General features: G+C 36.8%; 1 protein-coding gene across 1 annotated transcript; it reads right to left on the bottom strand.

The window, feature by feature from the left end:
- Window positions 1–4,806: 4,806 nt before the first annotated feature.
- On the bottom strand, window positions 4,807–13,953 carry zfand1 (zinc finger, AN1-type domain 1). Its single transcript, XM_052114346.1, has 8 exons — window positions 13,887–13,953; window positions 13,656–13,698; window positions 13,360–13,399; window positions 12,834–12,961; window positions 12,487–12,578; window positions 11,185–11,306; window positions 10,919–11,074; window positions 4,807–5,243 (listed from the first exon to the last, which is right to left on the bottom strand). The coding sequence occupies exons 1-8, from the start codon at window positions 13,939–13,941 to the stop codon at window positions 5,067–5,069; spliced, it is 813 nt and encodes a 270-aa protein (XP_051970306.1). The 5' UTR covers window positions 13,942–13,953; the 3' UTR covers window positions 4,807–5,066.
- Between the last annotated feature and the right edge of the window lie 356 nt (window positions 13,954–14,309).

The following is a 14,309-nucleotide window of genomic DNA, read 5'->3' as shown; positions in this document are numbered from 1 at the left end:
GGGGGAACGTCAGCCAGACCTGTAGTGGGCGTGTGTGTGTGTGTGTGTGTGTGTGTGTGTGTGAGTGAGTGAGAGTAGGCTACTGAACAGATAGTCGCCGAAAGAAGGATCTGAAGTACCGATGTTTCGGCTAAAAAAAACCCGCCGAACTGATCCGAAACCAGCCCAATTTTTATCCACCCGCCCAAACCCATTTTTGCCCGCAAAAAAGATTCCAAAACTGCCCAATCTGGCAACCCTGCTCGCATGACGGGGTGCCCATTATATTCGCTATGTGCACAGGTGACGCGACGAACGTTCGAAATCTGCATGGTGGGCGGGGGGACTTCCGGTTTAGGTTACTACCGGTATTTCCGATGTAGATGTTGTGGAAGAGTGAGTGGCAAGCTATCAGTGAGTACCGTATGTAAAATGTTAACAGTAAATAAGAAACGTCTTACATATCAGTATCAAATTGGCAACTCTAAATTACATTGTAGTGTTCCTCGATGTGCCGTTTCATCGGGTATAATTCTGAAGTTTTCATTGTTTTCCGCATCAGCCTGAGGTACGAGCTCAGTGGCTAGTCAAGATAAGACGCGAGAACTTCACTCCTACCGATAACACCGGGTATGCAGTCGACATTTTTAAGCTAGAAGATTTCATCATAACCACAGGGCGCTTGAAAACTTGTTCAAGGAGCTGTGCCATGTCTTTTGAGTGGAAACATTTTTTGTTTACCAGCGCCAAGGACTGTATTTTTCTCTATGAGCTTCCATATACTGCTTATATATTTTGTAATTTACTATGCTGTTTGTTTGTTTTTTTGTATCTTGTGATATACCTTTCAGAAAATTGTCTGAGATATTGACAATGTTTACATGTCATTTATTGTCTTTTACACTGCCAGGAGGAACACAAATACATGAGTTAATTCAGACATTTATTATACAAAGACACAAGCTGTCATACTACACTCAACAATAACATGGCTCCTATAATTGTAACATTGTGATGCAACGTTTGACATTTTGTATGAGTTATGAGTTTGTAGATAACTAGTCCACATAACTGCACATAATACAGTACTCAACAGTACTTTAATGCTTCTTTGCATTTCTGGTTGGATGTCAACTGCATTTCATTGGCTCTGTACCTGTACTCTGCTAAATGACAATAAAATTTAACGTAATCTAATAACTACTAACACTGAATTCATAATAACAAAAGGTACCTTGTATAGGTTTGTTGTTTATGTACATACATGTGCATTTCTTAAAGAGAACTATTTACATTGATTTTCACACAAACACGTTTTGTACAGTCTGATACAGTAATGCAACATTATGATTAAGGCTCTGCCAGCCACACAGGAGCACTCGACCTCATAGAGCTGAACAGGAGTGGAGTCTTCTAGGACAATCTTTTAAAAAACAAAAAAGTGTGTTATAATCAGCAGAGATAACAAACTGATCAGATATCTCAAAGTCAAAAGTGCATTTTGCATTATTTTTCAAGTTAGCTACTATGAGTTAGAGAATGAGGTTACTTTAGGGTTAGTAAGAAAGTAAGTTAAACACAACACAATATAAACAGCAAAGCAACTGTCTCAACAACCAGCTTCTGGGGTTTCATATAGGAATGGTAGGTCTACTAGAACACTAATAGGGCAGGCACGTGTCATCATAGTGTTACCTACTTCAAACGTTTGGCTAGCTAGATAGTTGTCTAAGATGTTCAACTTGTTTAGGTAATTATACATTTGTTTGCCAGTTTAACCCATCATTGCCAAATTGAAGCCCCAGAACAGAACTGGTTGGATCAGACGAACAACTGAACTGTCTTTCATCCTACTCTGATGGTGTGAGGTTTGTCATGTTTCCTCAAAGATCTATGACAGGTAGCACGGATGCTGACTCTCCCTGTCTGTCTTTACTTGATACTGGGGATAACTAAATACTCTCAATACATGTAACTGAACAACACAAGTCATTAGTATATGGGTGATTCTTAGACTATGGGCACTTTTATGTACTTTGTAACCAAAAATATCATTTTTTAAAAATATGACCAAAGTACAATTGATATGGATTGCAAGAGTAGATTTGTGTAATACTTTTTATATTATAATACATTACAATACTTTTTATATTTAGATTATAATATTATTTATATTTCTAAATTATACTTTTATATTAATTGATTTCATTTAGATGAATGAAAATTCAATTTTGTTGCATCATTTATTGCTTATATTTTGTGCATTGTGGAAAAACTGATAAAACTAGTTACAAAAATGATCCTAGACAATTCTTGACTGACATAAGTTATTCTGTTTTTAAATAACAGCATTGAGATGTGGTGGAAATGACATTTCAATACTGTTATTTAAAAACAGAATAACTCATAACTTCTTAGTTATGAGACTAACACAGTCTCATAACTTCTCTTGTAATCTAAGTTTGTCCTCTTACAGACCTTAAAACTAGACAAATAATTTAAACATATGAGATGGTGTTACGTGACTTTTGAACAAGTTTTTTATTCAACTTCACAAGCCTAAAAGTGCCCATTGTTGAAGAAACGCCCATACATTTATTCAATGTCAGATAGTAAAATGAACATATAATAAACCACATGTGACCAACAACTAAAATTAATCGTTTAATAAGTATTTTGTAAAGGTTACTTTCTAGCCTAACGTCACCTAGCATCATCAGCTAGCGTTAGGGCTACAGCTAGCTAAAGACATAGCATAACTTACCTTCATAATTGTCAATGAATGAAGAGGCGTATATCTTGAAACCCTTTTCCCTCTTGCTCTTGGGAGCCGATGATGACGCTTGAATTATTCGGTGTACGTCATTTATCGTTATCCTTGGCAGATGTTGAAGGGATCTGGTGTAGAAAGCCATGCTTATCTGGTCCTAGTCTTACCTGACAGTTACCGGCGTCGTCGATGAACCTAACGTAGCGTTAGACCGGAAATACCATCGCCCACCAGTGACGTCTGACAATCATGGAACGTTCGTAAAATCAACTAGCCAATAGCCTGGCTATGCTAATTTCGGCGGGCTCTGAGCGCGCGAACGCGAGGCGCGCGCCCATTGGTCGCGCGTTCAGAGTCGCCCCGTCATTGGTTCGAGCAGTTGCCGCAGCACAGCCAATGACCGAGCTGCCTCGTTCATTACTGTCTGCTGTGCAGCTGCAATGCGTTTTACATAAAGACTTCAATATTTCTCGAGAAACGGAGTTTTCCCATAGCGTAAGCTACTTACGCAATACTCGTTCCCTCCTCTCAGGGAACCGAGTCGTTATGACTATTGATTACATTTGCTGGATTCACGTCTTTGGATTACTGTTGGACTGATTTGTCTTGAGGTTTCACCAAAGCTTGTTACTACAATTGAAGACTACTGTTTGGAATATTTGTTATAATGATCTGCAAATGGAATCATCTCAGCCTACCTCATCATTACACTGAGAATATTAAATGAGGGAGACATCCAAAATGTGCAATGTTGGTTATGCTCCAGAACTGGATTGAACACACAATTTAAGAAATAAAAGGAAATTATTTTTTTTAATGATTAAGGTTTACCTTTTAGCATGTTTATGTGTCGACCAGCCTGCCAAAATGTCGTCAAATCAGCAGTTGTTCACTTTCAAATGAATTGGTGTCTGTAAGTCAAACCACAAAATAACAAAAATTTTCCCAAAGTAATTAGGTTATTTTCTCTTAAAGGTATCCAATAATTTCAAAAATTAAATATCTTAAAGTGCACTATGGCATACAACCTCAAACCTCATAGTACCTCAAACCGTGTGGCTTATTGAAGCGAGGTGTGCTATTACATTTCTATTTCCACATGGTGGATGATAAAACAGATGAACAAATCCAAAATATTTACAATAAAGGACAGACCCAAGTCATTAATGGACAAGAATACTGGGCTCTTTTGTGTTGTTCTAGTATTCAACCACCCAGAAATATAATAAGGTCAAATGATGAGGATGCATTTGGGTGTAAATCCTAGAAAACACCAAGAACACCCTAGAAATGCCCAAGGAACCATACAGAACACATAAGCAACATTGGCTTATCAAATAAGCTGTCAGTTCAATAAAGTATTAGAATACTGAGTAGCTCATTCAAGGAATTTGATTGCCAAGTAGATGTATTATCATGTTTACGTCACTGCTTATGAGAGCAAATTAAGTTTCCCATCTTAAAATTTTGTTTTAAAATTCTCTCTACAAATCTATAAGGTCTTTTAGTCATTTCAGTGAACATTCAGAACATTTTCTCATGTCATTTTTAAAATGCTTTACATGAAAGTATATGAGATTCAGCATATGAAATTATAAACTTTCATGGTTTTATTTTTTGTCCACAAATTGGCATTTCTCATATTTTGAGTCATACCTGTCCTTTCAACATTATCGTTAGCTTTACAGATCCAACTCAAACAAGCAATGTGTGTGTTTCTGAAATATCAAAAAATGTTGCAACAAACAGAACAAAGGTCAGTCTTGGCCTGCCTGCAACCTTTCGAAGCAATTAGGGAATACATCAATGTGCCAAATCATGCTAATTGGGTCTATAATGGTGAGAGGATACATAGGCCTAAGTTCTGCTGTCAACATTTCTCAGTGTTTTGCAATAAAATAATAGTTCCTAGTCATGCACTTTTGCATTTGTGATTATTAGAATCATGCATTTATTCTAAAAACATGCATTTGCTACTTTTGCTCAAATGGGAGTTCACAGCCATCTGCCTGTACAACAAGCAAATCAAATTATTACATAGTAATGAGTCATAGTAATGAGTTTATAAATCATATTTATTAAAAATACCTGAATGTATTTATAATTACCTTTCAAAACGGAAACATTTATAAATCCTTTTAAGCATTAGTTTAGATCATGTTGTCAATGAGCTAATCTCTATTTTACTTAATTTAGCAAACAACCGCATGAATCCAATGATCTTTAAACAACAATCCTTTGGTTATCAATGTAACACCCTTTGTTTCACACTTTACTATTAAAAATCTCTTCTAAAAAAAAATTGATAAATCTTCTATCAGGAGGAAGGAATATACGCAGTGACATCATCCAGTCCAGTGCTTTCATTCTCTAGGTACTCCAGAATGACGTTGCCTCCGTTGTGGAGAGGACACTCTGCGTGGGAGAGCAGTGACTGTAGGCTTTCATCCATCTTAAAGGCCTCCCCCGTTTCAGGATGACACAAACGCAGTTTCTGTGCAGATCATGCAATGATAAAAGAACCACACAGTAGCTGTTAATATATAACAACCATCAATATCAAAATAGCTAATTTAAGCTATATAGTAATATATAGTATAGTAATTTAAAAGGGGTCATATCATACATTTATTTAATATGTAGTTTATCTGAGGTACACTTATAATGTAAGTTGAGAATTTTATATACACTGTCTATTATATACACAATCTATTGATTTGTTCTTAAGGAAAGAAATTGGTACTTTTATTCACCAAAGTGGCAACTGATCACAATGTATAGTCAGCACATTAATATGAAAAATTACTGTTACAATTAAAAAAACAATTCAGAACTTCTTAAACTACTTAAAAGTATTCTCATTAAGAAATCCTCCATGTGCAGCAAAGACAGCTTTGCACATCCTTGCCATTCTAGTAGTCAGTTTGTCCAGATACTCAGGTGACATTTCACCCCACACTTCCTGTAGCAATTGCCAGATGTGGCTGTCTTGTCAGGCAATTCTCACACACCTTACAGTCTAGCTGATCCAACAAAAGCTCAATGGGGTTAAGATCCATAACACTCTTTTCCAATTATCTGTTGTCCAATGTCTGTGTTTCTTTCCCCACTATAACCTTTTCTTTTTGTTTTTCTGTTTCAAAAGTGGCTTTTTCTTTGCAATTCTTCCCATAAGGCTGCACCCCGGAGTCTTCTCTTTACTGTTGTACATGAAACTGGTGTTGAGCGGGTAGAATTCAATGAAGCTGTCAACTGAGGACATGTGAGGCGTCTATTTCTCAAACTAGAGACTCTGATGTAATTATCCTCTTGTTTAGTTGTACATCTGGCCTTCCACATCTCTTCCTGTCCTTGTTAGAGCCAGCTGTCTTTTGTCTTTGAAGACTGCAGTGTACACCTTCATATGAAAACAATGATTGACTGACGAGTTTCTAGAGAAAGCAGTTTCTTTTTTGCCATTTTTGACCTAATATTGACCTTAAGACGAGCCAGTCTATTGCATACTGTGGCAACTCAAAAACAAACACAAAGACAATGTTAAGATTCATTTAACAAACTGAATAGCTTTCAGCTGTGTTTGATATAATGGCAAGTTATTTTCTAGTTAAAATTATCAATTTAGCATGATTACTCAAGGAAAGGTGTTGGAGTGATGGCTGCTGGAAATGGGGCATATCTAGATTTGATCAAAAATAACTTTTTTCAAATAGTGATGGTGCTGTTTTTTTACATCAGTAAAGTCCTTACTATACTTTGAGATCAGTTGAATGCCACTTTGGTGAATCAAAGTACCAACTTCCTTCCAAAACAGCAAAATCTGTGCATGATTTCAAACTTTTGGCCACCAGTGTGTGTGTGTGTGTGTGTGTATATATATATATATATATATATATATATATATATATATACACACACACACACACACACACACACATACACACACACACACACAGTACTGGTCAAAATGTTTGAAACACTTGACTGAAATGTTTCTCATTAACTTAAAATATTTTAATCTGAAGGCTTATGCTTAAATGTTTGACATTTGTTTTGTAGACAAAAATATTTTGCGCCATCATATTAATTTATTTAATTATAAAACTCAAATGTAGTTAAAATAAAAAAGTTTTTGAAATATCTGACTTGGGCCAAATAATAAATAAAAGCAGCCAATAAGTGCCCAACATAGATGGGAACTCCTTCAATACTGTTTAAAAATCATCCCAGGGTGATACCTCAAGAAGTTGGTTGAGAAAATGCCAGAGTATACTTCTGCAAATTCTAGGCAAAGGGTGACTACTTTGAAGATGATAAAATATAACACAGTTTTGATTTATTTTGTTTAGTCACAACATAATTCCCATAGTTCCATTTATGTTATTTCATAGTTTTGATGATTTTACTATTACTGTATAATATAAAAAAAAACACAAAACAAAAACCATTATAATAAGAATCAGTGCGTTTCAAATGTTTTGACCGGTAGTGTGTGTGTGTGTGTGTGTGTGTGTATATATATATATATATACACACACACATTACAGTCAGGTCCATAAATATTGGGTTGCAAATCTTTTTAATACTGGGTTGCAAATCCTTTGCAGTCAATTACAGCCTGAAGTCTGGAATGCATAGACATCACCAGATGCTGGGTTTCATCCCTGGTGATGCTCTGCCAGGCCTCTACTGCAACTGTCTTCAGTTCCTGCTTGTTCTTGGGGCATTTTCCCTTCAGTTTTGTCTTCAGCAAGTGAAATGCATGCTCAATCGGATTCAGGTCAGGTGATTGACTTGGCCATTGCATAACATTCCACTTCTTTCCCTTAAAAAACTCTTTGGTTGCTTTCGCAGTATGCTTCGTGTCATTGTCCATCTGTACTGTGAAGTGCCGTCCAATGAGTTCTGAAGCATTTGGCTGAATATGAGCAGATAATATTGCCCGAAACACTTCAGAATTCATCCTGCTGCTTTTGTCAGCAGTCACATCATCAATAAATACAAGAGAACCAGTTCCATTGGCAGCCATACATGCCCACGCCATGACAATACCACCACCATGCTTCACTGATGAGGTGGTATGCTTTGGATCATGAGCAGTTCCTTTCCTTCTTCATACTCTTCTCTTCCCATCACTCTGGTACAAGTTGATCTTTGTCTCATCTGTCCATAGGATGTTGTTCCAGAACTGTGAAGGCTTTTTTAGATGTTGTTTGGCAAACTCTAATCTGGCCTTCCTGTTTTTGAGGCTCACCAATGGTTTACATCTTGTGGTGAACCCTCTGTATTCACTCTGGTGAAGTCTTCTCTTGATTGTTGACTTTGACACACATACACCTACCTCCTGGAGAGTGTTCTTGATCTGGCCAACTGTTGTGAAGGGTGTTTTCTTCACCAGGGAAAGAATTCTTCAGTCATCCACCACAGTTGTTTTCCGTGGTCTTCCGGGTCTTTTGGTGTTGCTGAGCTCACCGGAGCGTTCTTTCTTTTTAAGAATGTTCAAAACAGTTGATTTGGCCACACCTAATGTTTTTGCTATCTCTCTGATGGGTTTGTTTTGATTTTTCAGCCTAATGATGGCTTGATTCACTGATAGTGACAGCTCTTTGGATCTCATATTGAGAGTTGACAGCAACAGATTCCAAATGCAAATAGCACACTTGAAATGAACTCTAGACCTTTTATCTGCTCCTTGTAAATGGGATAATGAGGGAATAACACACACCTGGCCATGGAACAGCTGAGCAGCCAATTGTCCCATTACTTTTGGTCCTTTAAAAAGTGGGAGGCACATATACAAACTGTTGTAATTCCTACACCGTTCACCTGATTTGGATGTAAATACCCTCAAATTAAAGCTGAAAGTCTGCAGTTAAAGCACATCTTGTTCGTTTCATTTCAAATCCATTGTGGTGGTGTATAGAGCCAAAAAGATTAGAATTGTGTCGATGTCCCAATATTTATGGACCTGACTGTATATATATATAAAATTTCTTTCTTTCACAACCACTTTACACCTTCTCTCTACTCGATTAAGTAATCTTGATCACTCAGGTGGATTGAGTAATGGCATTTCAAAACTTGTGTAATTAAGTTCACTTAAAGGTGCTGTAAGTGATTTTTTTCATGGAAAGGTATGAAAAACATTTTCCTACTCCCTGAGAGTTATAACTAAAATAAGTGTTGTAAGATATCTCACCGGTCTCTGTGACAGCTATAGACTCTATAAACAGCAAACCAAAATGTGTTTGCAGGCCACGGACAATGAAGCTTTCGATTTGTCAGTCATTTTGCAGGTTATCATAGTGTTGTAGTTGCAGCAAATTATTGAGATTTACAGCCATTTATAAGCCAAAAAATTTGATCTAATCCTCTTCAAAGTCACAAGTTTAGACAAATGCGATATGCTTAATCTAACAACACACAAAGTAAGAGAACCCTTGATTTTTTATTACCTGTTGATCCTCCATTGGCAGCAATAACCTCAACCAAGCATTTCCAATAGCTGCGGATTAGACTTGCACAATATTCAGAAGGAATTTTGGACCATTCTTCCTTACAGAACTGCTTCAGCTCAGCCATATTCTTATGATGTCTGGTGTAAATGGCTCTCTTGAGGTCAATCAGCAGTATCTCTATTGGGTTACGGTCTGGGCTTTGACTGGCTCAATGAAAGGCCAAAAGGTGGATTTTCTTTTTTTGAAGCCATTCTGTAGTGGATTTACTTTAATGTTTAGGGCTATTGTCCTGCTGCATCACTCAACTTCTCCTGAGTCTCAGCTGGCCCACAGCCACCCTGACATCTTGATAAACTTGTGAATAAAGTTTTCCCTCAATGATGGCAAGCAGTTAGGCCAAGAAGCAGCAAAGCAGAACCAAATCACAACACTCCCTCCACCATACTTCACCGTTGGGATGATGTTGCCGGTGACCTTTTTACACCATACATATTATATAGTAGTGCTTGTTCTTCCCAAATAAAGTAACCTTAGTTTCATCAGTTCACAAAATATTTTCCCAGTAGTATTGTGGAGTGTCAAGTGGTCACTGCCAAACTTCAGGTGCGCAGCAATGTTTTTGTTAAAAAGCTTCCTTTATGTTGTCCTGCCATAGACTACATGACTGTTTAACATTTTCCATATTGTAGACTCATTAACAGAGATGTTATCCAGTTTCAATTATTCATTCAAGTCTTTAGATGTCAATGGGGGGTGGGGGGGGGGGGGGGGTTACCTCATTGGGCATTCTGCGGTGTGCACTTCATCTTGGCTGGATGGCCACTAGTAAACTAAATTGTCTCAATATGTCTAACTATGGACAGATGAATATCTAAGATCTTCGAGATCACTTTGTAAGCCTTTCAACCTTTATGCAAAGCAACAATTCTTGATCGTAGGTCTTCTGAGATATCTTTTTTTGTTTGGTCCACATCAGCAGATGCTTCTTGTGAATAGCAAACTCAAAATATTTGATTGCTTCCAATCTTGTTTCATAAATTGGATGCCAGCTTTGCTGACTCCTGACTCTTGATACATTTTCCAACCTACACTGTGAATGTTTGAATGATGTATTCAATATGTACAAGACCAATAAAAGTATGTGTGTGTTATTGGTTAAAACATATTGTATTTGTTCATTATTGTAACTTCGATGAATATTTTAAGACAAATTTATACATAAAGGTAATTCCAATAAGTTCACATACTTTTTCTTGCCATTGTATTTAAATGCTCTTATTCCTTGGTAAACACATAACATTTTAAGCCTATGGATATTTAAGAAAAAAGGTTCAAGGAGGTTGTGACAAATCTAGTTGTTAACTCCCCTATTCTTCAATAACAGCCTTTATTACATTGTGACGGATTCATAAAAAAATCCATGCTGAAATGCTCATGTGTTGATGTATTCATCTGTCTGACATCAATACGTTGCAGAAGTTCAGAACGAGTTGTTTTTGCAGCTTTGTGTCAGTAAAAGCTCTTTTTGGTCTGAGGAGGAATTTTTGAGCTCTTAAAAGGAAAATTCCTCATATCATGAGCCCTTTAAAGCTACAAGAATTTCAATGTAAAACTAATGTTAATGTTAATGTTAATAAAGAGTGAATATAATACACCAAATAACATACAGAAATACATCTTTCTTTCTTTTTTATGTAATGCTCTGTTGACTGACCTTAGCTGTGAGGACATTATTGTTGTTCTTCAGACTGGCCTGAGATCCAGCAAAGTCCACCACTTTGCCGACACTCCATTTGGAACAGAAGAACATTGGTAAACTAGAGTCTTTAGCCTCTTTAGGCAGAAACACCTGGAAATAAGTCCGCTCAGTCTGAAGTGGAGATCAAAACAGGAATATTAAAGGTTATATCTTCTAATTATTAATAAATGTAGGTCACTTCAATGAAAGATGCATTATTCTTTCAGGTTTTGCTCGAATACCTGTGGCAGGCCTTTGTCTCCAGATGCGTGCATCTTAAGCTTCATCAGAGCAACTTTTGCAGCTGTCGCAGCATTTTTTGCTCCTTTTCTGCCTTTACTTGCTGGTGTGTTCTTCTTTGACTCTGTTTGAAATATCCTGGAAATTATTCTCTGACTTTATAAGAATTTCAGTGGTGTTACAAGCCTTCAAGTCTGGTATTATACAAGTCTCTTCTGCCCTCATGTGGACAAGAGGTGTATTAACACCATACAACGTAATTATCACCTGACTTGTGATACCAGCAACAGGTTTAGTAATACAAATGATTTAGTCAATTTGAAACAGCATTTGCAACCAATTTTACTATCATAATGTGGTATGGATCATGGGTATTCCACGACAGAATGGAGCCAGACCTGAAGATGAAGGTCAAGTTCACCCTTGAGAGTATTTTGACATATTCAATGAAGGCAGAAATGTGAAGCTTATAATTTTACTAAATCACATTTATACTGTGTTATATATATATATATATATATATATATATATATATATATATATATATATATATAGAGAGAGAGAGAGAGAGAGAGATTTTTGCTTATTTTAAGAAGAGGGAAGTCTAAATAAATGTTTGTGGTAATTAACATTATGCCCCTGTGGCATAATGTTAATTACCACAAACATTTATTTAGCACAGTGGGTAGCACAGCGAGTCTTGTCTCTTTCTACAACCCCTGGAGTCGTGAGTTCAAATCCAGGGCATGCTGACCAGTGCGTGGTCATGATTAGTGGTTCTTGCTCTCAGTGGGGCGCGTGGAAAGTTGTGCGTGGATCGCGGAGTGTAGCATGAGGCTCCACATGCTTGGAGTCTCCGCGGTGTCATGCACAACGAGCCATGTGATAAGATGCATGGATTGATGGTCTCAGGCAATTGAGACATGTCCTCCACCACCTGGATTGAGGTGAGTAACCGCACCACCTCGAGGATCCACTAAGTAGCGGGAATTGGACATTCCAAATTGGGAGAAAAGGGGATACCATTTTTTTTTTAAAACCATTATGCCAAAAATGCTGTTGATTGAGCTTAACTTGTATTGAATCCGGAATATTCCTCTAATTAGGTGATGTCAGCCAGAAAGTAAAGTGGTTTCAAAGGCAGAGAAAGTTATGACATTTTGATGAAAGATTTTCTTAGGAATAACATCTACTGATAAATTGTGCACAGTAAGATTAGAAACATGTATTATGAAAGTAAACAGGGTCAATTTTGATGCCATGTTGCCTTTAAAGGAAATTATAAAGAAGCCCTATGAACTGACCCACTATCTTCTGCACCAGTTCTTGCGTCGCTGCCATGCGAGGCTTCGGTGTCTCCAGCTTTTCACACTTATGGTCATCTTGATGACGATGCCTGAGAACAGAGGAAAACAGACAGGTATGTAGAGGAGGAAAGATGTATTATATTAAAACACACCCTCAAGTATTCCCACTTTTGACATTAATGTTTACAGAACATGTATATGAGCAGATGGGAGCTAATTTGTGAAATAATTTGAATAATGTCTATTTCTCTTTCTAACATAGGGCTAATACTGTCACATAAGATTTGGATTTGATTCACTAATACAGAGGATATGAAAAATAATATTTGTAAGAGGTTTTGTACGCAAGGCAGAAGAGTTTTTCACAGTGTGGGCAGATGACGGGCAGCAATTCTCTCCCTTTGCATTCCTCAAAGCTGCATGGATATGATGTTGTACCCCCAGAGCCAGTGATCTCTTTCTTCACTGGCACCTGAAAATACATAAAGTGAAACCACTGATCTGAAGAGTCAGGAGAATGATTTATGTAATCACCAATAAAAGAACACAGTACATACAGCTGCCAAAACAAAGTTGACCAGTTTACATGTGATTCTATCACAATCTAACGCATTTACAATTGTAGGTAAAACGTTTTTTAATTCGATAAAATGGTTCAGGGATACAAATGTCTGCATTTGATTGTCCTCTCCACAATGATCACATCTGATTCTACACAACATCTCCATCATATAGGAGAGTAACACAGTACTGTACCAATTATTTTTAATTGTAGCATCTAAAGTAAAACTGGCAGACAGACTTGAACTGAGCACACCCTCAAAACGATCATCTCATAATGGGACAGGCACACCTGCTGCTGTTTCTTACCTCTGGACAAGAGTGGGAGTGCCTGCTTCTGTGCTCCAAACTATAGTTTGTAGAAAAGACAGTGTTTTACGTCACTTGAAAAAATACTAATGAATGAATAAGTGAAATGTCTCAAATCTGATCACCTAATATCTCAGTCTAACATCTGTGGTGTATATTACAATGGATGAATTATTATATTTCTGCACAAATGCCTTCAGGTGCTTTTTTTATTTATATTGTTTGTTCAAAATATTTTATCAGTAATGCTGAGCGCAGTCACATATTAAATACTTTAACCAAGCAGAAGATCTTACCAAAAGACTCCAGAACAGCTGTTACACACGAACGGTAGAAAATCTGCATGGAAATAGAATAAAATGGACAAATGAATTAGTTTTAGACTCACTTCACTTGATGCTACCTAACAGTTTATTTATGCTGCCTTAGAATAACGCTAACGGATATTTTGTATTACAGTATAGTTATTATTTAGCTTTGATTATCCAAAATGATTTGAATTACATAATTAATACGGTTCACCATACCTTTTTGATTGCATGATTCAATACCACAATGTTTTCCAATATCCAGTTCCGCCATGTTTAAATGATGTCATGAACACGTTTCAAAATAAAAGTGCCGTCGAATGAGTCTGCTTTCATTTTAGATGGAATAAGTAGATTTAACAAGAAGTGTAATAATAAACATATTCTCCAATTTTTTCCAACATAAAACTCGCATTGATTCCATTGGGCATCTTTTACTGAGTGTATAGTCTGGAAGAGAGCATGTTGTTGCCTCATGACTGCAACTGCATTTACAATAAGACCAAAGAAATTCACTTAAAGATTTTGCACAATATATATCCTGTTAATCTTACTGTGTCTACATTTTGTGGACGTGAGATGAAACCAGTTATATTCTCATATAGTTAAGCCCTCTGAAATGCCCAATCCTTTAACTTAAAA

This window comes from Xyrauchen texanus, chromosome 41 (assembly GCF_025860055.1).
Source record: "Xyrauchen texanus isolate HMW12.3.18 chromosome 41, RBS_HiC_50CHRs, whole genome shotgun sequence".
Lineage (NCBI taxonomy): Eukaryota > Metazoa > Chordata > Actinopteri > Cypriniformes > Catostomidae > Xyrauchen > Xyrauchen texanus.
The sequence above is the reverse complement of the archived record's forward strand: the minus strand, read 5'-3'. Positions and strand labels throughout refer to the sequence as shown.

Excerpts from the sequence above, each read along its gene's own strand:
- zfand1 (XM_052114346.1), bottom strand. The coding sequence starts at position 13,941 with ATGGCGGAACTGGATATTGGAAAACATTGTGGTATTGAATCATGCAAT. Across the intron at positions 12,579-12,833 it reads GAAAAACTCTTCTGCCTTGC|GCATCGTCATCAAGATGACC; the intron begins GTACAAAACCTC and ends CTCTGTTCTCAG. Across the intron at positions 11,307-12,486 it reads ACTGGTGCAGAAGATAGTGG|AGTCAAAGAAGAACACACCA; the intron begins GTCAGTTCATAG and ends TATTTCAAACAG.